We start from the raw sequence: 23,097 nt of genomic DNA, 5'->3' as shown, positions 1-23,097 counted from the left end.
ATAATGATAAGGATATAGAATACATGTTTAGTGAAGCTTCATATACCCCAAAGAAAACAAGCCTAAAATATGCTTAACCTCAATACCCCAGGACTGTGAGTTTGTCAAAGTAAGGTAGATAATGATTTTAAAGGAGCTGGCTCCACAATTGCGTTAAATCATGCATCAGGCTTACCTATGGAGGCTTCATCTGCCGTACCACCATACCCAGAAGGATAGCTTTGTCCACCTCTGGAAGCATTGTTCACTTGAGGTCGTGTGGTACTGCCTCCCTCTGAATCATCATCCCATTCATCATCCCAGAAATCTTGAGAATCTGCAGCCTGGAGTGAAAATTTATTTTAGTACAGACTGCCAAACACGCAAAAAAAGTGCACATCACCTGCAGAGAACAAGACCTCATACCACATTTAGATGAGAGCACCACAAGCTATGAAGGGAACAATAAAACAGCTTAAGATGTAGGATTACATTCAAGCATCAATACCAGAATTCCAAACACTCTAGCATCACGACCATCAGACTTCCATCTCCTTTTGACCTCCATTCTCAATCATATCAAACTAAAAACAAATCTGGGGGCAAAGTCTCGTCTCTACGCATAATAATGCTCATTTTCTACATCCACATTCCATACTTTATCAACAAACATATCATTTGCCCCTGATTATTAGCATATGTAAGATATGCAAGTGTCAAAATGCCTCAATGAGAAACACTGCCTTATTTTTACTTTTAATTTACTGCTGAGCTACACAATCATTGGTGCTTACTAGTTGTGAGTATAAGTTGTCGGCTTGATTATAACTGCCATCAGATGAAACGCCAACAGTAGCGCTTTGTTCACTGGTGCCCAATAGGTCCTGCATTGCAGCAACGGCCGGCTCAGTTTCTGGTGGTAGTGGTTGAACTGCATGCTGGCCACTGGATGAGGCATCCTAATGAAACGTAGTTGACATGAATTAAAAACTTGAATGCCACAGATAGCCAGCCTTATTACATAAACTTAAAAATTATGGGCACTAATTAAGCCAGCAATTTGTAAGCAAATTATGTCCTGGTATTTCTTTCAATCCAATTTCAACTTCATCAACAAAACAGGGAATTCGGTCCCATTTACGTAATTCATTCAAATATCTGCTCCCTTTAAAATATGGTTATAGCTTAAGTATTCTGATGCTCACGAGTGTCAAACACAATCCATTGTCTTTATTTTTAATTAACAAGGGAACAGGCATATTAATCATTTGGTTAAAGAGGTATTAATAATAACTTGACCACCTGGTGTCCTTCAGGGTAAGATCCAAGTGATTTCAAAAATACTTAGCTATGTTCTTCATTACTTTCATAGTTGGTTTGAACGTCAAGCATATGCAACCGTAATGATGATTTTATCATGTTAAGAGGTAGGGCTTCTCTCTGAAAACTGACATATAAACAGCATTGTGTGTATACAGCACTGTATCAAGCTCTGAGAAAAGACACATGATTGATAATTAAGTACTTACCATGTAGGTAATGGAACAGTAAAGAATTACCACTGTAGGCATACATTAAACTTTTAGAGCTCCTTTCAAAATGAGCAATTTGTATCAAGAATCTAATTTCTTACTTTGATTTGAGGAATATTGATTGCAACACTGAGCTACTTAAAAGTTGCCCCCTCCACAATCCTTCACTATGGATCCAAGGAAATTTATAGCAATTTCAAACCAAATTGCCATATTTCCCAGCCCATAGTTAACACTTTCTTTGCTATAAAAATCAGCATATGCCTTCTGGGCTGAGGGTATACAGGTACAACTTTGGCCTATGATACATAAGTTGAGTCACTAGTATAACATACTGCTAATTATTTTTTCCCACATTAGACAAAAAATGGATCGGATGGATCCTTCTATTATAAATTTAGATGACATTACTGTGTTGAGCCAGAAATTAGCAATAGAGTCTTAATATTTCCTCAAAAGTAAAGCCTCAAAAAATTCCCAAATAAATCTCCAGGGATGCCTTTCCTCTGCTACTTCATTCTATCTCTCCCAATAAACTCAGAGTAAAAAACTTAATATTACTGTGCTCTTATACGTCCAAAGCTTGAGGAACACATGAAAAAAGAATACTAAAACATAGGAAGAATGAGATTACCGTTTAAATAAAAATGATCTTAATTACAGTGGGAAAATTAGAGCTAGGTATTTATAGAGCAGATTTTTCTGGGACAACGTCATGGTGTGAGCAATGCGTAGAGAGAAACGGTATATTCAAACATACCAGAAGTAAAATATCAGGAAAACTCACTAGAAGATGAAAAAAAGGTTAAAAGGCACCAATTCATGATGACAAACCAAAGGGAAGAATGAAATGCCTGTTGATTTCTGGTGTTCGTGATCGGATGAAAAAGCCCTCACAGAAAGTTAAAAGTGTGAAACTTGTTAAAAATGCAGAATTAGCGCTGCACTAGATGGAAGAGAAGATGACACTGTGTATGAGGAAACTGAAAATAACTGCAGAAATTATTAAGAAGTCATGACAAATGTTTGGGATTCTACAATGAATGAATGTTGATCATGCACCTATTATTTTACTATAACAACTCCATTTTCTTCGTATTGTGTTAAAATTGAAATATTTTTTATGCATTTCTGCAGGTTTAACACTTTCCATTAATTCTAACCTCAAAAGCACGTCTTGTACGTCAATGCCTTTTGGTGACCAGGAAATATAATAAATCAAAGGGAAGCTTGAGGTAGTGATATTTTCAGCACATTCTGAGCGAGATCTTATTGGACATCCCAATTTGAAACAGTGAACCAGTGACAGAAGTACAGACATATTAAAATAAAACTGATGTGATTCAAGGTTGTCTTAACAGTCAGATGTGTGATAAACGACATAAGAAGGAAAGGTCCATTGTCCTTGCTGCTCTCATTGAGTATATTTATCAAAAAGAGCATGAATGACATGACCAGGAAACTCGCTGCATCTTTGCTCATGGATAGTTAATGCATTTTACAGTCTGTTACATTTACAAATTTGACAAGGTTTACCCCTCTTCACATCAAAACTCTCGAGCATAATTTTGATTTAATAGCACTCATTCTACCCACAGATATTTGCTATGCATGTGCTTTAATTCAGAGCACCCATTTGGACATGGGGTGCATGGAGAGCTTCAGTCCTCTTAGAACTTTAGCTCACCAATTATATAATCACCATACTCTGTACCCCTTTAAAAATAAAACCTGTTAAGTTTAATTATTGCGGAATGATTTATCCAATGTCTCGCTAGCGAAGTAGGATTCATTCCTTCATTGGTGACCCCAACATGACCTCGCGCAAGTGAAAGTTTGGAATTTTATCCGTGTGAGTAAAAATGCCACCCCTGGTAACGAGCTGGAGGACTCATTGCTGCACAGGACAATGATGCAAATTCCAATTTTTTGGTCCGAAAAGTGGTTTCCCCAGCTGGAGGTCAAGTTCCCACTAGGGGAAATAATGTGTGAGGTGACATTATAGCGACTACCCCAGAACAGACCCATACCAGGTGGTCAACGAGGAGTCAATTCAGCGACTCTGCATCTCACGGGCTCAGAAAATAAAAAACTCCTCTCAAAGCATGAGGAATTGGGACACATTTAGCATTATTACAGCAAAGTATACCCCTTCACAAATAAATTATCGGGTGGCAATTTACCCCACATCTTGCTGGCATCAACGGATACCCCTTGACTCTTAACACAATCCAACAATTACTAGTTCTTGCACAAATTTACTTTCACCAAACTTGGAGAAGATACTTAACCCTCAAGGAGGGATTGAGCACCAATTGAATTAGGGTAAGCTGGCCAGCTTCCAACCAACCACACTAATTATGCCAATGCACCAAAACTTTCAACAGTTCCCCAAAATAGTGATCACATTTACAGTAAACAAGAATTTTAAAATTAGCATGCTCACTTCAACATATGCAGCTGGGAAAAGGCCTGTCCTCCCTTGCTCATTCGTTCCTTCCCACCAGCCCTCTCCCACATCTCGACGAGTAACTCTAAGAACCTGCCCCGTCCGAATAGTCAGCTCAGCAGACCCTGGTTCTCCATCAAAGTCATAGAGGGCTATTACCTGAGTAGAAAGTTACCACATATATAATAAAGTATACATCAAAACCATTACAGGCAACATGCTAAGAGTCAATGAAAACAAATAAGCATAAATAGAGTATAACTAATGAATAATAAAAGACATTAAACATACTGCAAAGACAATAAACAGCACAAACATAGTCGAGAGAACACACAAGAGCAATATTCCACAGTATATTTTACATTCATTCTGGCAGAACAATATGTATTACATAAATTTGGCATGCATTAAGTTGATCACTATGGAAGCAATCACCAGCAATTGTTATTAAATAAATGAAAATTAATGTAAAACCAAGAAAGTAAATGAAAACTAGAATTAATACTCAATCTATTTGTAATGAAACAATTTGAGCACATAAATTAGGCAAACAAAAATTTGCACTAATTCAAAAGCATTCTGCAGGAATATATATAATATGCTTGGAAGAAAAAATAAAAAATATTACTGAAGCTACAAGAAAAGCTTTAAGTGAATAGAAAGCAGCATCAATATTGAAAGAAATAAAAAGTCCTCATTTATTAACAAAATTTAAGATAAAGAAAGACAAAAAGGTTACACTAGTACATACACATATGATAATCATAGTGAAATGGAGTACCAATGATCAAATTAGACAGAAAAATACACTGCAAATTCAAAGATCAATGAAATAAAAACTCATCGTCTTATCCAATGTGAACGTACATCATAACTTGAAGATTATATTCAAACAATTTCATTTTAATTTAATAAAATGAACCAAAACGTTGGTCTAGCAACACACAAGGGGGGTTAAATGCACAATAACATCTCCTTATCCTCAAAAAAAGAATATTAGAAGAAGATAACAAGATTATGGAAAAAAATGGTGCAATTAATACACATGCACACAGCCCTGACAAGCAATGGGATGATCGTTTTGGAAATATTGGGACAAACCAATTAAATACATATTACATCCAGCACCTGAAAAAAAACACATTGAGCAACAAACGTCTAAGGTAAGTTACAAAAGAACTGATAAATTATAAAATCGGTAAAGATATATGCAAAGGAAAAAATGAAACGACAAAGACAACAAAGCATATGTATAACGGGGAAGAACATGGAAATTCTATAAAAATAATTCATTGCCTACACATTAATGAATAAATGCAGTGTTGTTTACCCTTATTATGGCAGAATTCCATCAAGTTAAGCCTGAGACTAGTACCTTGATGGAGACTACAAAGAAGAAATTATTAAGACAGTCAGAGGGGAAACATCAGGGAAAGGAATGAGGGAGAAAGAGAGGAACTGGGAATGATCAAAGCAATTGAAGATTGGGTGCTAAATAGGAAAAGAGAATGGAAGTCAAGAATGTTAACAGTAACAGAAAAAGTACGTAAAATATATATATAGATAAGGCACAGAGCAGGAAAATAAAAGTGGGAAGGCTTAGGATGAGATTGAAAGATAGGATGTGATAGCAAACAAACAACAGGCTGAAATCATAAGAGAGAGAGAGAGAGAAGGAAATATAGATTTCGAAAACTAAGTAACTCTACAGCAAGGAAAAAATCTAGGACAGCACCATTAAGAATATTAACATCGGTGACCTCATTCTAAAGATACAAGCCCTGGTAGTTCACATTTACAGACTCTTCTAATGGCAATAAATACTTTCATTTCAAGATATCACAAACTCATCACATCACAGGACTTATCTACTTAAAAATAGTGAGATTAACATTTTAACATTATAAGGCTACAGGGCATTGAGGACTATAAAACATCAACGCTGAATTTTAGACACATGAGCATAAAATTAAAAAAGACGCAGCGGGTTGAAATTACTTTAACATAAAAAATGCCATTTAACAACCAAAATTCTACAGCATATTGTTCTTTAATCATTAATGATGACGAAACACATTGAAAAATTGATAAAGATTATTACAAAAAAAAGACAACCCAAAAACTCACCATTAATTTGCCGAATATCTGCTCTTAAACTTTTATTTACATATTGCTTGAATATATTTTATTCTGAAATATATATATATATAAATTGCGATAACAGGGAAATGGTTTCATAGGGTGAATTAAGTCTCCATTTGATGTCCACATCTAGCTATGACTAATCTAGTCTTTTAAGAGAAAATGACAATGTCAAAAGGTGCACAGAAATGATATGAGCAAGACCTAAATATCCATGTTCACTAACTACACTTAGTAAATGTCATAAGGCATTAGGCAGAACGCTACGTGGAGGCCCGTGATGTCTGACGGACAACGAATATTAAACACACAATCTTTGATAAAACACACACATCTACTGTGAATTTTACCTCGCTTATCAACGGTTGGGACCCCTGAGTATAGGGTTCATAGTTTATACAAAACGCAAGTTGAGAATGAACATCGGGAACAGAATAAGTTCCACGATTTCAATACTTCATGAGTTGTAAGCAAACTCTTTATGAATAAAAAACATTTACAATTACTTTAGAATCTTCAATAATAATGAAATCCAAATACATTAAAACAATGATAAGCCTACACGGGTTTTAATTATCGAAAGTAAGAGTTCTAAACTAACCTTTGTTACGTCCATTACATTTATAACTACTACAAAAGAAAGCCGGATACGGGAGCTAATGAAGGAAAGCTGTAATAACAACAGTCCCGGAGTCAACAGGTGACACCTCGATGAATCCGCCCCGTTTATTGCCAATTCATATTCTTTGCCTTTGAAAATGAATCACCGATAAGAGCGCCTCTGGTTATAATGATAACAATCCATTTTCAATGGGCCACTTCCCCGTATCAGTATTATAGGCAGACGGCGCACGCCATCTAGGAGGGATCCGTGCGAAGTGGAACGAGTATGCCAAATATCACGTGACATTTGGCAAAAAGTGGCGACGTTTGAAAATTGTAAATCGCAGTGATCTGCTAATTTTTTTAAATAAACAAAATTTTTTAAATAAAATACAATTCAATACCGATTTTTATATACTTTTAGGAAATTATGAAGTGCGATCTTATATTTTCACCTGAAAAACTGTCTTTCAACCTTAAATATATTTTTTTCACATAAATTCCTAAATGGCATTTACTAGATTTGACAGGTAAGTTAGCTTTAGCACATGGTGAACTCTATCCTCATCCATCCAACTAATCTCTGGGTTGATTATTGTAGTTTAGTATAGCCATCATAACCATTGAGTGTAGTAACTGTTCCTAAATATTGTTCTTGATTTTTTTTTCAAATGGAATTAAGGTAGTAGTCATAGCTAGGGACTATTATTGACTTGTGGGTTGCGGTAGAGCGTTGGACTACTGACCGAAGTCTCTGGGCACCTACAGCTCCACCCCAGCTATGTGATTTTTTGGGTACCAGATCTTCCTCGGAAACCATAACCGGCACAGGAAAAGGAACTGGCCCCTAAATACCCTAGGGGAACTAGCCTGATGTTTGAATTTCACACACCATCGGGTGAACTCTACCATCACCTGCCAAACCGACCTTCGGGTTGATTACTGTATTTATGGCTTTTATTACTGACTTGTGTATCATCAGGGAAACATAAGTTTGTATATTGCCTTCCCTGGAGAACTATACGCAGTACAGGGAAAGGAACTACCTCCCACCCCGATGTGTTTAACTTTTACCCCTTTCGGTCTTGTGCGTCAATGATGCCCTAAGAGTCCTATACTGAAAGAAGATTCCATTTCATTAAGTAATAATTATATTTAAATTAACTATTTCGCCAAATTTAAAAAAAAGCAAGACCCTGGTAATTGAAAGTAACGTGGAACTAAACAATGAAAATATATAATGAGTGGTTTTATACCATTTATTCTGTTTACTTCGCATTTACATTATTATCATAAGTAATCAATTGTGTTTGAACAGAAGAAATGAGTAATATTGTTGAAAAGTAGCTCTTGTTTTCTTTTGAAATTTTTAATTGTGATAACGAAACGCACGACCGCCACCATTCACTTGCAGACTTTAATCTTACCACACGCCACCTGAAATATTTCATGCGTATATTTTGTTGATTTGCTAAAACATTTAATAATATTTCAGTTGGTTTTTTTGATACTGCAACACAGTTTGATGAGTCTTTTGAACTCAATTAGATTTTGATGAATTTTCTAAGGATGATCATCAGCTGTTTCATATCTTCCTCAGAAAATCTCGGGCCATCATTTTGGAGTTTCGTAACTTCGCAGATGAAATGATTAAGAAACCAGTTTGTTGCAACTACTCCGATAAACCGCTACAGCTTTTACTTTTTAGAGACCTTATTCATTATCCTTCTCAAAAAGATCTAGGTTGCCAATAGCATCACATGACAGAACTATTCAACTTTTGGATACGAACAGCCATAGCATACAGATGCATAGTATCTCTTTCTTTAAATGTTTTGTTCGCGTGGGAACATTGAATTCACTTCGTAAAGCTCGAGCATTTTCTGCCAAAACTCTTCAGTACAGGTGGCATCTTCATTATACATCTATGATAACAAAATCATATTTAGTCGTCAGTGATTGCGATTTTTCTGTAAATGGTTGAGCGGCGTTACCACCAGCACACGTAAGGCCATTTCATCGTATATATTATACCTTCTCCTGATTTGCCAATCAATACCAAAATTTTCCCGAATACTTGCAATGTGGTCCTCTGAATGCAAGTATTTAGCAAAAATTTTTATACCAAGCATGGTGAGTCACGCATTTCTACTCCACGTGATTGTCCGTGCACATAACACCCCTGGACCGCCCCTTTCTACCTTTAACCTTCCGATAATCGTATAATTAACCCGCATACCGATGAAATGTAATCAAAAACTTAATAAAGTAGGTGAAAATTTCTCTTTATAAAATCTGATAGATTCTCAATCGATGCCAAAATCACCACAGAGACTGCATCCAATTTCTCAAGAGAATTCTCCTTGTTTACTGCTTAAAGTTGTTTTATTTGACTGCTCTTCTTTGATACCATCTTACAAAGTCACATAAGTTTTTTTTCTGCGTGATGGACCCCTAATCATGAAGTACCCAAGTATATCACGAGTCATGAAACTCCATGTAAATAATTAGCTACTGAGAATGCATGAGCTTAGTCTATAGCACGTACTGAGTTTGTATTAGCATGTTACTTAAAACGTTAGAATCAGTCTCAAACACATTTGTAAGAACTTGCAAGGTAAATGTATTTTTCAGAGGAGTACAGCAAGGAAGCCTCTCACAACCTCTCAATAACCCATGGCCACTACACTACAGAACTTAGTCCGCAATATGCTATAGTCCGGATTAGCTGGCTTCATTTATTGAAGGATTACTGTATATCTTTATCTCACCTTGCCAACATGCTAATATCCCCTTGGTTTGCAGAACCAGACAGTTGTATTGTAAAAAGGAAAATTTCTTACAAATATTGTATTTATTTATACCTATCTCAAAAGAAAATATTAAATGATAAGTAAACAGAGGTAGTTCGAGAGATTCAAGCAAAGCCCAGAGGGATGTTCACTATTGGTTTGTATCAAAGTTTTTTCCTTTTGTTAGCATTATCGAAGGTATGCACACTAAGATTCTGCCAGACTGGTGTATTTCGGCATTAAATTGAATCATGTAGGATGAGTGACTTCTGAAAAATGAATAAAAGAGAATATTGTATTTGTTCAAACATTATTTTTGTAAGGCAAATAGCCTAAGTAGGTGCCTACAAACATCACAGTGAATCTGTAACTTTGATTAGGATGATTTATAAGTGCTTTCAAAACTTTTGGAGAGGCTATATTACGATGGCCTGTTGAAGTGACTTCTCCTGGTCTCTTTGCTATATCCGTTATACGTTGATGGATGGTAGGAGAGTGACATTGCTGTTGCTCTGTGCATCTCCAGTGAATGGTTGCATATTTTGCAGCAACATCTGGACGCTTTCACTAAGTTGTCGTTGAGATTGCTTGAAGCTAACCAAAAATGAAATTGCGTGACTTGTCCCAAGGCCAGCTTGCAGCTGTTTCTGCGTAAGCCTCAGGATTTCGATTGTCATATAACCAATGTGGATTGAACATGGATACACTACTAAATGGCTAGAGCCAAGGAACATTCCAGCAATGGGTGGCCAGTTCCAAAGAATGCCCAGACCATTACTTATGCTGGGAAGATTATGGCATGTTTTATTTTTACTTTGCAAGGAATAATTTAGAGTGACTATTTTGATACGGTAAATATATTTCAGATAATATTATGCATTGTTACTAGGGTGTTTGAAAACCAAGCTGCAAGAAAGACATCCATGATTGACTCAGAAGAATTACCTTTTCTACTATGACAATGAACCAGCTCACTCCTCTGCAGCTGAAGCAGCAATAATAGGAGTTATGATTCCAACTCATTTTCCATCCAGAATCCTCCAGTTAAAGTACCTGCTCTCAAATTTGAGGAAATGGCTGGTAGGCAGGATATTTTATTCAAACAAAGAGTTGATTCCAGAAAAAATTCCCATTTCATGGAGTTGGAACAATCAAATTATAAGGAAGGGATCAAAACTCTTGAGAAGCATTGAAAAACATGTTTTAGCCTGTAAGGGGACTAAAAAAAAAATATGGTTTACAAAAAAATTATGTACTTCTCCTTTGCTGAAAGATTTTTCAAAATGCCCTCATTTAACTATATATATATATATATATAGTTTCCCTCCCCGGACTACAACCTTGACGTGGTGGAAGGGCTTGTGCGTTCCGATGACCCCTAGAGCTGTGCTGGCGGGAGTAAAAACAATTGCTCCTGGTAGGGTCACCCATGCCAGATAGGTCGAAGGTTAGGAGCCAGACGAAAGGTAGTCCACGCAGCGTCTGTTCCTCAGTGAAGCGGCTGCAATGGCATCTGACCCCAGTGGGGCGGCCACTAAGTGATGGTGTCACAATGAAAACACTATTGAGGAAGGCAACGGGAAACCACCTCAATTATCATTCCCTAGAAAAATATGATGGACAATAGAGATATTTTGAGTCCTGGCAACTACAGGGCTCGGCCCAATCAGCCGTGTGTCGTGCCCGGCAGCGGGGGAGGCAAGGTTTCCACTGTCTTCATCCCACGAAACCCTTGCAAGGGAAAACCAGCAGCAGCAGGACAGAAGACCCAGGAGAAGAAGACCAAATTAGTTAGAACAGGAACGTGGAATGTTAGGACAATGATGAGGACAGGGAAATTGGAGAATGTTAAGCAAGAGATGGAAAGGGGAAATATAGATATTTTAGGTCTATGCGAGGTGAGATGGAAGGATAGCAGGGATTACTGGAGTGATCAGTATAGAATAATATACAGTGGCGGGGACGAGAGCCAACGAAGGGTTGCCATAGTATTAAATGAAGAGGTAGGAAGAAGCGTAATCAACATAGAGCAGGTAGCGGATAGATTATTACTAGTAGAGATAAAAGCAGAACCAATGAACTTAGTCATTATTCAGGTATACATTTCACCGAGCGACCATAAGGAAGAAGAGGTCGATACGATATATGATCAGTTAGAGGACATAAACACGTGTGCTCCTGCAGGGAAACATTCGATAGTGATGGGGGATTGGAATGCGATGGTAGGTGAAGGAAGAGATGGTGATGAGGTCGGGGACTACACTTTAGGCACGAGGGATTACCGTGGTGAGAAAGCAGTTGAGTTCTGCAGGAGACAGGGGGTAGTCATCACCAACACTTGGTTTAGACACCACAAAAGACCCAGGTATACATGGAAAATGCCAGGTGACTCAGAAAGGTAACAGCTAGATTATATCCTGGTTAGACACAGGTTTAGGAACAGTGTGATAAATTCGCAAAGCTTCCCAGGAGCAGATGCAGACGTTGACCACAATTTAGTTGTTATGAAATGTAGCGTCTGTTTCAAAAAGATAAGGCAGGGGCGGCGGGTTAGAAAATGGAATGTAGAAGCATTAAATGGTTTGAAGAGGAAGGAATACAAACAGTTGGTAGAGAAAATCATGGAGGATGGTAAAGAGCTAAGTACTATCAAAGAAAAATGGGCAAGTATCAAGAAAGGGTTGTCTAAGCCGCAATAGACACTATTCGAACCGTTTACGCTAAAAGAACTAGGAAATCATGGATCATGGATGAGATTACAACAAAGATGGATGAGCGGAGAAAATGGACGACTGTAAATACAGAGTTAGGCAAAATGAAGTACAAAGAGTTAAACAATAAATTGAGGCCCGCAACAAATAAAGTAAAAGAAGCATGGTGGAAGAGACAGTGCGAGGATATGGAAAGTCTGCAGAGGAAGGGTAAAATCGGTGCTCTGTACAGCAAAGTTAAATCTTTATTAGGAAGTAAGACAGGGAGACCTATGCTAACAGTTAGAGATAAGGCAGGTAAGGTAATAAATGACACAGGAAAGATCCAAGAGAGATGGAAGGAATATATAGAAGAACTGTATAGTAAAGAATTTTGACCAACAAATTTTGACATTGAAAAAGAATATGACATAAAGGAAGATAGCTTAGGTCCAGGCATACTAGACAATGAGATAGAAAGGGTATTAAGGGAGATGAAACTAAATAAGGCCGTGGGGGTGGTTAACATTCCCGTGGAACTATTGAAATGTTTAAGAAAATGAGAGAAGAAGAGGCTATATGGGCTGATTCGTAGTATTTATGTGGAAGGAATCTGGCTGGAAGACTTTGAGAGATCAGTTTTAGTTCCTATTTCAAAAAAGGTAAAGGCTACATCATGTGAGGACTACATGACAATAAGTTTAATATCCCACGCCGCTAAAGTTGTTCTAACGATCATAAACAAAAGAATTGGGAGTAGGGCAAATGATTACTTAGGGGATGATCAGTTTGGGTTTAGGAAGGGGAGAGGTACGCGTGATGCCATTGCAGTAATGAGATCATTAATCGAGAGGAATATAGAACACAACCAGGAGGTATTTGCCTGTCTTGTAGATTTCGAAAAAGCGTTTGATAGAGTGAATTGGGAAAAAATAATGAGTATATTGCAGAAAATAGGAATGGATTGGAGGGATAGTAGGCTAATCCGCAACCTGTACATGTCTCAGACTGCTCAGGTGCGAGTGAGGAACGGGGAGTCCGGATGGGCAGTGTTAGGAAGAGGTGTAAGGCAGGGTTGCCTATTATCACCGTTGCTGTTCAACCTGTATAAAGAGGAAATGATTAAAGAGGTATGGGAAGAACTGGAGGTAGGAATGAAAGTGGTTTCGGAATTCGTAAAATCAGTTAGGTTTGCTGATGACCAAGCTTTAGTTTGTCAGTCAGCCGAGGGGTTGCAAGCATTGCTGAGTGAATTGGAAATTCAATGCAACAGGTATGGGATGAGAATCAATATTAATAAAACTAAGATTTTCTAGAAAGAAAAAGGCTAAGCTTAACATTAAAATAGGAGGGCAAAAACTACAGCAGGTAGAACAGTTTACGTATCTCGGAAGTGTTTTGGACCAACATGGTCAAAGTAGTAGGGACGTAAGGAGAAGAATTGCGCTAGGCAAAGAGGCTGCCACAAGGAGAGAGTTGATGTCAGGGACTATGAGTAAGGATGTTAAGAAAATACTCTTAAAAACTTTGATATGGAGCGTAGCTATGTATGGTGCGGAAACGTGGTCATTGAAGCAGGAGGATAGACGTAGACTGGAGGCTTTTGAAATGTGGGTGTGTAGAAGAATGGAGAAGGTGAAATGGACAGAGAAGAAAACAAATGAGGAAGTACATGGTATGGTGGGCGAAGAGAGGGGTTTGTTGGGAGAAATCCTTTGGAGGCAGGAAAAGTGGATGAAGGGGGTATTGGCCGGCAGTGGGATGTTGAAGACTGTAATTGAGGGGAGAATGTTAGGCAAACGAGGAAAGGGAAGGAACAGGATAGGGATGTTGGACAGGATGAAGGGAGGAAGAAAGTACTCGGAGCTGAAGAAGGACCTGATGTATAGTAGGATGTTATGTTTTGCGAGGGGTCACAAATTATTTAATTAGTAATTATGTCCATCCAAAAACTTACCTTAACCGGTAGATTACCTAATAATAATAATATATAGTTTTTGGTGAAAGTAGTGAGGCTATTGAGGTGAATGAATGAAATTTGTGGAGAAATTGGGTCCAATTATAAAAAGAATCCAACTTGATTAATTCATTCAAACTTAGTATTATCGGTGTTAAAGATTTTCCTTTGCATTTTCTAGATAATTGCCAATTTGGTTTTTCAGTTTTTTTGCAATGTAACCAAAACGCAGAAACAGCACAAAAAGATAACAGTTACCACTATATAATAATTGACTTTAGTTAAGAAATTGGACTTCAAAGAAATAATGCATGAAAACATCCAACTTTTAAAATTGGATGCACACTCACTTCATCCAACTCCTATGTGTTTTAACTAGGATGCACTGGATAACAAATTAATCAGGGCTGACAACATGAAAAAATAAGTTGGAATGTTGCTTATTGAGATAATTTTGGCCCTAAATGTTTTCCTTAAGTTACTAATTCATGGCATTAAACAATCTGGTAAAATAATTATATGCCAGAGAACTTATTCACTAAGAAATATTTTAAGTAACCTTGGCATTATTATTAATGTCACTAGTTTGCATGTCCCAGCCCTTTTCAAATGAAAGCATCACAACAAAAATAAATACTTAGCTACGAGGCCTATTTCATGTTGAACAGGACCATGTTAATGCATCCAACACCATGAATGACTGATGAATATGAAATAGAATTAATCATAAAAAATATAAGGTTCTTTTAGGCAGGTATCTGTACCACTAAATTCAGGGATAAGGGAGTCCAATTGTATTTAATTTTTGTAGAATAACATTTTTGACAGAATGAGATACTTAAATTTTAACAAAAATAGGAATATTCAAAAAAAAAACAACAAATAAAATTAATCCAATTTCTGAATTTATATATATAATTTTATATTGATCAAACACTTAAAGTGCATGAAAATGAACAAACACTACATCCACAAAATCTACTTCTTTACCATTATACAAGAGTTAACAAAATCACCGCTTATAAAATACTTTGCAAGCTTGTTAAGCAATACTTCTAAACTTACAATACATGTATTCATTCATGGAGTCATATACTGGGAAAGTTTTAATTATGTTCACAGAACACATCAAAGTCTAGTGATTTAAACGTAATAACTTAAAATTTCTCCATAAAATACGAAAACCTTTCTGGCCATATGAAATCTGAAAGGATTCTTAGTAAAAAGAAATGTGACAAAAATATTGACTGTGTATTGAGAATTCAATACACTCCCCAAATAAGCTTGTAACACAGACTTTTTACTCAAATCCATTAAAACTGGTTTCATAATTGCACCACTTGACATAAGTCCCAAAAATATGTGTAATGTCCTTAAATCGGACAGTATAAGTCTCACAGGTAAGGAATAGTGCACAAACATGGTGAACAAATACACCATTATGTCTCTTATGTTAAAATTGTTTCCTTTTAAAGCAGGAAGTTTGGCAGTAAGTCATGGAACAAATTCATCCAATTTAAATCAGCACTCCACAAACGTACATTCTTACATACTAATAGCCAACCACAATTACATCATACCATTAAACCCTTCTTTTACAGCAGATTAAACCCTCCTCTAAGCAACCCAAAAAAACTACAGGTTGCTTCCAACACAACAATATTTGTTACTTCAGTATTCTACTTCATTATCAATCCTTTGTCCACCATTAAAAAATTGTCCTCTCCCTTTCCATCAACTACTTTACACCCGCAAAATTTCTAGAGCCTTATTGTAGCAAATGGCAATCCAATCAGGCTGAGTGGCTCCCCATTGGATCTGGTTAATCTCCCCCTCCGCTGCAGTGTATGCAAGGATCGGATCTTCAATGGCTCTAGGCATTTGCTGAATGTCCCATATAAGAGCTTGGTGGTCATCTCCTGAAACCATCAAGGCATTTCATTTTATTCAGCCCAGCATTAAAGTGATGATCTTTCACTGGAAAGGGGTATTACTTCCCATTCCTCAAGAGACCATCCTGGAAACTTAAGATATAGGAGTTTAAATCAAGACTTCCCCCAATTAGGAGCAAATTTTCAAAAATTGCATCCAAATCCCCATAAATCATGAGCTCATTTTTTATTTTTTTTCAAAGACCGAGTACAATTCAATTTTTACATAATTCAAACCATAATCACTGATTTTTTTTTCTTCTGATGGTGTTATTGAGCCATAACTTGATGGTCTATGATTATACTATATTTATCGAGAATTATGAATTAGATGCATAAGAGCAAGTGACAAAAATGATGTCCTTCCTAAGTAGCTCTGTGACTTATTCATGAAGTCAGATGTTTCTCAAATTCACATTATGCGCAACGAAGTATCACAAACAGTAATTATCAACAACTTCATAAAACCAAAGGATTAAAGATACAAGAATAAAAATTGGCATTGACAGATTTGAATAGAGTGGAAACCAACCTGCAGTGCAGATATGGCAGGACGAATGTGGAGCCCATGCAATTCCATTGACACAGGCTCTGTGATTGTTCAGCCGTGCTACTGGTGTGCAAGGAACCCGAACATCAAGGATGATAACCTAAAAACAAAATGTCGAGTTAATGTAATATTTCACAGCTCAACCTCCATCAAAATGAATATAGTAAGAAGGAAACAATAATTTTCCGGTTCAGGATGCAACATTATTTGTAGCAAAGAATGTGTAATGACTTTAAGCAATGAAAGAAAATCTAAGAACTAAAATGGTATTTTAGTTCTTTTCCATTTCCTCTCACTTGTATCGACAGAGGTCTTTCAAGTTTTTTCACAATACCCACTGAAATATGTTGATCAAGCAACCAATATTTGAAATTAATGGTTTGCATTCAAAGCTCTTAAGTTTTTCTGAAAGCTTCTGCAATTACCTCCAGAACCAGAAGTGAAACTGCTGTCACCTAAACAGCTTATGCAATGGAAACTCCCAAGACAAGAATGAAGCCTTTCACAAGTTCATTTCTCTGTTGAAAATGCCCAAATATATTGGGAAATCACAAGTTTCTTTCACATTTCCTAACTCAACAGATATTTTGAACTTGGTACTACGAATACAAGTCATCAGTTGTGACGCCACCAAGTGATTTACTACGGCCAATACTGCGATTCACATATCTAAGCTCACCTGGGCCTTTGTTAGCTACAATTCAGAGCAAGCAAAAGCAGAGTTAACTTTAAATGTGTGACTCACCGAAAAGATCTAAAATTCATTCTGACATCAAGCATAAGGAAAGATGTCATGAATCAAGACTCTTCACAAAATTCTAACTCTTAGGGAATCAATATAATTTTTATGGCAACCTTCAATGATAACTCACTTTAACTTTTGACAAAGCTCATTTTGAAGATTTTCCTTGATGGACACTTAAATCTACTTTCGAAAAGCTGCTCAGCAAACAGTATAAATAAAAGATAAGCACTTCAAACTTAAATTCCTCTTTTCCAATTTCAGTTAGTTCAATTCTACTTGCGATACAGATTTGGTATATACTACTAACCATTACAACTAATCTGATGAGTGGCTTAATGGGTAAGAGTAGAACTCAACCTTGCATTAACCCCTAGAGCATGAGGAATTGCATTGCCTGACCATTATCAATTTGGTAATTTGAATTGAAGGGCAAATTTTTCATGAACAATATAATTGAAAGATAATCCTTAAATAACCAAAATATTCCTGAAAAATCAACCTATGGTAATGAATCCTTTTAATGCAACAGTTAAGCCTCCAGGATAGAACAGTATGTGACTTTGGTAGCCTCCCATCTCAACCTTTTTCCCTAGTGAGAAATCATTCTTATCTGCTGGCAACTTGGACCAACTATTAATCTAGAATGGCTCAACTTAAAAACACCATTCTTCTACTAATTGACAAAATAACAAACAGGTTTGTAAGGATAAACAAAGAACTTTCATGCCTTCAAAAGTGAAGGATATCATTGTGATTCTGATGCAACAAACAAATGTAATGTTAAAAGATGTTTTATACACAACAACACCAACAGATTCCCTGAAATATGGGGGTAAACAATGAATTTTTTCCAAGAACCCATTCACAGAACAAAATATTTCAACAGGAATCCATATCAGAAGTGACACTTTCCATGCAGAGCCTGACAGCATTGAGAAGGTGCATATTTAGTAGCATTAGAGCGTTCACTGAGAAAATGAATCCTAGAGACACTCCAATATCGATAATTTATACCATAAATAAAGGGCCTTTAGTAGAACCAGAATCTCAATAAGGAATTGCATTTTATGCGTTTATAGCCCCAAGGGATTTACATCCTATTGTGAAGAAACACCATGGCAGAAAATGTTTTCATCACCACAAGAAGTAGCTAATAGAGTACCAATCATTAAATGGCTTCCAGCATGTCATTGAAGACTAGAGAAAAGGCGTGACTAAAGGTATGTCGTTAGAAATATTATTGAACATCCCATAGCAGTATTTACCATCTATTCTGGTTTAGAGATTTATCCCTCAGATAAAGGTAAAGGCCCAGGCATTCCGGTAAAGAACACTATTTTATCATAATAAAACGATAAACCCAACAAACAGTTTGGATTCACAAATGAAAGAATTCTTTTTCATGGCTGTCTTGATGAGTTTAATTAGTCCACAAATTTCTAAATGGAAAACATAGTCACAGCCAGAAGGGCTCACTAATCTATGCATTTACAACAACTGCCAGATTTCTTTTTTTCCCCAAGGATAAAAAGGAGCTTGAAAGTCAACCATTTTGGAAGGCTGGGAAATGTCATTGATGTTGTGAGGAGGTGCCAGAACATGGTTCCCTTCAATGCCTCCCAGGAAGCTTAACGAGACTGGCATCCTTGTCTCAATGCACAAGGGTGATAAGTATTTTGAAGAAATTTAGTAATTCGTATTTTGATCTGCAATAAACTGTTTTCTTTGGATTTATTCTACTTATATTTGGGACTGACCCTGTATGATACTTCAGTCAGTGTAATAATGGTGACCTTAATGATATAAAATTATTTTATATTACCTAAAATGCAATGCCTGATAATAGTTGATCAAATAATATCATTATGAAACTATAAAAAGGGATGTATAATACTCAATTGGAAAATACAAGGGGGTAAACAAATTGACCTCAAATTAATTTAATTTAAAGCCACATGAGTGTCATGAAAAAGGAAAGCCACTATCTACCAATGTTATCATCATCCTCCTAAAAACAACTACCACCAATATACTTTCTGATCAGATGAGAAAATTTCAAAATCTATAATAACTGCAACTTTTAACTTGCTTGCCATCACGATCGTTGAAATACTTCAGTTCACATAAAGTTATTATAGGGCCGTGAATGATCAAACATTCCTCAAACTAAACTGACACTTCTTCAAACTTTTTGTAATTAAGGAATTGTATGCTAACATTTCAAACAACATGCCTTAAAACAGAGCAAGTGTGGCCCTTCTTTGATGGCTCCAGTGATTACCAAACATTAGTTCATCGGAAAACCTATTCATTTCCTTAAATATTACCCAGCATTCCACTTACTCAAGTACCAATAAGGAAAAAAATATTAAAAAGATATAAAATGGCAATGCAACAAATTCAATACATACTTCACATGCATCCATAGCAACAGTAGCTAAATAATTAGGGTCTTGTTTATTCCACGCTAGCCGAAGCAATGGAGTATGCTGTGGATCTTCATAAATTATTGTGGAATGTTCCAAATGTCGCAGATCAAACATCCGAACAGATCCATCAGCACCTACAAAGTAATTATTATAATTTTCTTGCAATGAGATTTCCTTAAAAAACAAGAACACATCAGCAAGAAGCATCACGCTTCCATATACTCACCAACAGATGCAAACATGTCTCTACCTCCCCCCGCTCGACTAAACGCAATGTCATAAACTTCCTTATCATGGGCAATGAGCTGTGTTTTGACATGGCCTGTGACTAAATTAACTCGACCTAATGCCTAAACAGAAGAGAGAAATGATTATTATCCACCAAATTTTAGGCAACATGGCAGCACTTGATTAAGCTCAATGAAAGTCAACCACTCACCTGCCCAGTCTCCAAACCCCATATTGTACAAGTCGTGTCAATACTTGAGGTACCAATCAAATTTGGATCAACTTCATTCCAATCGAACGAAGTCAATGGGGCACAGAAGTCAGAATTTTTATTCTAAAAGAGAAGGAAAAGCCTATAATCAATACTCCACAAAATTAGAGAATATTATATATCTTGTCCAAAATGAAAAATGCTGAAAAACAAAGGGAGGTTGGGTAAAATTGATTATAAGGTGTGGTTACATCACAATTTTTGTAGAAAAATATTTCCAACACTATTACACTACTTCCTTCAAAAGAATGATTTTCCTGCAATCCCAATAGATTTCTCATTTTAGGCAATAAAGATTACTTTTACATTTTTTCTGGTAAATATTAGCAAACCATAATAATTTTTCCAATGTTATTACATTGATATATGTTCTGCAACATATGAATGACATACATGTGGGACCTAAGATTACAGTTCTTGGTGATAATTAATTTGATTGTGTCACTTGCCCTCTCCTGTTCTACCCTAAATACTGCTCTGACACTAATTATGATGCTTAACACAATCCCTAGAACACACTACATTAAATATTAAAAAAAAAAAAAACTTTTGCTCTTTGAATACAAGTTTTGATAAGTGATGCATCTACTTAGTTACTCTAGCAGGATTTATTTCAATGAATGACATTATATTTGTTGGTTTAGGCTTAAAATGTTTCAATTGCTCAGACAAATCAAGGACTACCAGTAACGAAGCCTGGTATTTGTCCAATACACTGGTACAGATTAAGCTCTGTTATTAATCATGTCATTTGGATAAGCAGGTTTGCATATTGATTCTGTGAGCCAAGCTAATTTTCTTCAGGTATTGAAACCTTATAATGAAGTGTTTAGGAATGCATTTTCTAAGACAACGTCCTTTTCAAGCATCATTAATACTTGGAGTGTTTACTATTCAGGGTATTACACTTTGCTTAGATATTCTGAACCTTTATTATTATGAATCTGGGATGGAATTGCATCAACCGTTGATACAAAAGTTACTTGAGGGGTTTCATTTGGCACATTAGATACAGACAAACTTCTGAAGGTCAAAATGCTGCCTTTAGGGATGTTTTTCGAGAAATTAGGCTATTTTCCAATATTTCACAATTATGTAGTTGTTAATTCTACATACCATCAATGTAGAACAAACTGAATACATCTAGTTTGTCTTCTTACTGATTACTTAAAGTTAATACATTCTGATAACCTTTCTATACCTTAATGATATTTAGATTATACCGATGGATAAAGGGCAGATTAATTGCCAATGTCAATAATGTCCTTTTCTTCTTGCGCCACATCTTCTTCATGCGTAAATTTACTAACTATTTTGAGGATGCAAAATATGCTGAATTGGGAACTGTTTGAAAATTTTGTTGAGGTCGGCTCAAATCTCAAATGATGACAGTACACCATAAAGAATTACCATTAATTTTAATCTAATTTCCCCAATACGTCTCTAATTTCTCTTTTTAATTTTCGTGAGCTCATCCATGCATCGGACATGTGTTTTACCCAGGAGGGGACCTGAGAGAGAGCAATGCCTAAATATTGAAACGGGTCTATATTTCTATTTTGGTACTCCTGATGCAGGATGTGAAATTGTGATTGAGAAATGTCATAAGAATTAGCAAATATGTGATGGTTAAATCACCATTGGTAATCATGAGAATTCAGCACGACAAGAAATTTTGTAGGAAGCATATCATAGCATCAAAATTCCACTATCTATGATATTATTGGTGCTCATGCATGTTTAGGAGCCAGTAGTTCAGATATTTTCACCATACACCCTCAACATATATAAGCCATACATAATGCCAAGCATATTTTCATATTTGAGCTCCATTTCCTAAAATAGATATATGCATTTATGCAACCAAATAATGCAAGTTAATACAATTAATGTATAATTTTCCACAGCATTTTATTCCATAGATGCATTTCAATTTCTACACACATTTGGGACCTACGATAATTATAGTAAAAGGTACCGATTTTCAAATATAATTCCATGGATAATTTCAGGAGTAGCTCATCAGGGATAGGGCAAATAGGACCTTCAGCTGTCATTTTTTACGCTAAGATGGTCAATTCTCTGGTCCATACCCATATCATTCCAGTCAGTGTAAACAGTGTAAAATCATTGTGTATACCACTTGGTTTAGAGCAATGGTGAATGGTGACAAAGGCATGTTTGGGATAGCCCGTAATCTTTACTTTTGAGTATTGTGAGAACATGCTTTTTTCCTCTGCATCATTTCTTTCTTCATAATATCTGCCTACCTCCATGCTGTCATAATGCACAGGATATCAACCTGCTCTATCAACAGAAAGCTGACTTTCAATGCTGATCAAAAGAGGCAGAGAAATCCATGTAATCCACTCTATCCTTAGCAAATATAACATTGTGTCAACAGGCTAATTGCCATTGCAGATATTTCTTGACTCATTTCTTCCGATAGGAGATACCAAAGTAATAGAAACAAGGATTTTCAAGGTTGAAATATGCATATGAAATTTCTTGCCCTTCATAAAAAAACTTCTAAATGCCACAAATGTTAGGGCTTCTTGCAAATAAACTTGGCACATTGCAAAATAAATATACCAATAGCCGTGTAAAATAAAATGAGCATGTTTCTTAAGGCACCATTACCGACCAATTTCTTGGCATCCGAGGCTTCTTCAGAAACAGTAGGTGATGGCAGAGTCAGTACTTTCCACACACAAATATTGCACAGCAGGAGGGCTGAAAGGGTTAGCAGATAGGGAAATATGTGCTGCCCCACTTGGGGTTGCCATTGGCAGTTCAGTA

General features: G+C 36.4%; 2 protein-coding genes across 4 annotated transcripts in view; both read right to left on the bottom strand.

Annotated features, from left to right (window-relative positions):
• SH3PX1 (sorting nexin 33-like protein SH3PX1) overlaps nt 1-6,872 on the bottom strand; it is a 38,439-nt gene extending 31,567 nt beyond the window's left edge. The window contains exons 1-4 of the mRNA XM_071584126.1: nt 6,704-6,872; nt 3,958-4,119; nt 774-938; nt 176-323 (exon numbers count right to left, since the gene is read on the bottom strand). Of these exons, the coding sequence (XP_071440227.1) occupies nt 176-323; nt 774-938; nt 3,958-4,119; nt 6,704-6,718 (490 nt within the window). The 5' untranslated portion in view covers nt 6,719-6,872. The remainder of the gene's footprint in view (nt 1-175; nt 324-773; nt 939-3,957; nt 4,120-6,703) is intronic.
• Nucleotides 6,873-14,974: 8,102 nt separating this feature from the next.
• wap (DDB1 and CUL4 associated factor wap) overlaps nt 14,975-23,097 on the bottom strand; it is a 34,370-nt gene continuing 26,247 nt past the window's right edge. For all 3 annotated transcript variants that reach the window (XM_071584122.1, XM_071584125.1, XM_071584123.1), the window contains exons 6-10: nt 20,239-20,361; nt 20,026-20,149; nt 19,782-19,933; nt 16,608-16,725; nt 14,975-16,063 (exon numbers count right to left, since the gene is read on the bottom strand). In XM_071584122.1, coding sequence (XP_071440223.1) covers nt 15,888-16,063; nt 16,608-16,725; nt 19,782-19,933; nt 20,026-20,149; nt 20,239-20,361 — 693 coding nt within the window. In that variant the 3' untranslated portion in view covers nt 14,975-15,887. The remainder of the gene's footprint in view (nt 16,064-16,607; nt 16,726-19,781; nt 19,934-20,025; nt 20,150-20,238; nt 20,362-23,097) is intronic.

This window comes from Hetaerina americana, unplaced genomic scaffold (genome assembly GCF_022747635.1).
Source record: "Hetaerina americana unplaced genomic scaffold, ioHetAmer1.1.p SCAF_16, whole genome shotgun sequence".
Taxonomy (NCBI): domain Eukaryota; kingdom Metazoa; phylum Arthropoda; class Insecta; order Odonata; family Calopterygidae; genus Hetaerina; species Hetaerina americana.
This window is presented reverse-complemented; position numbering and strand designations above follow the sequence as displayed.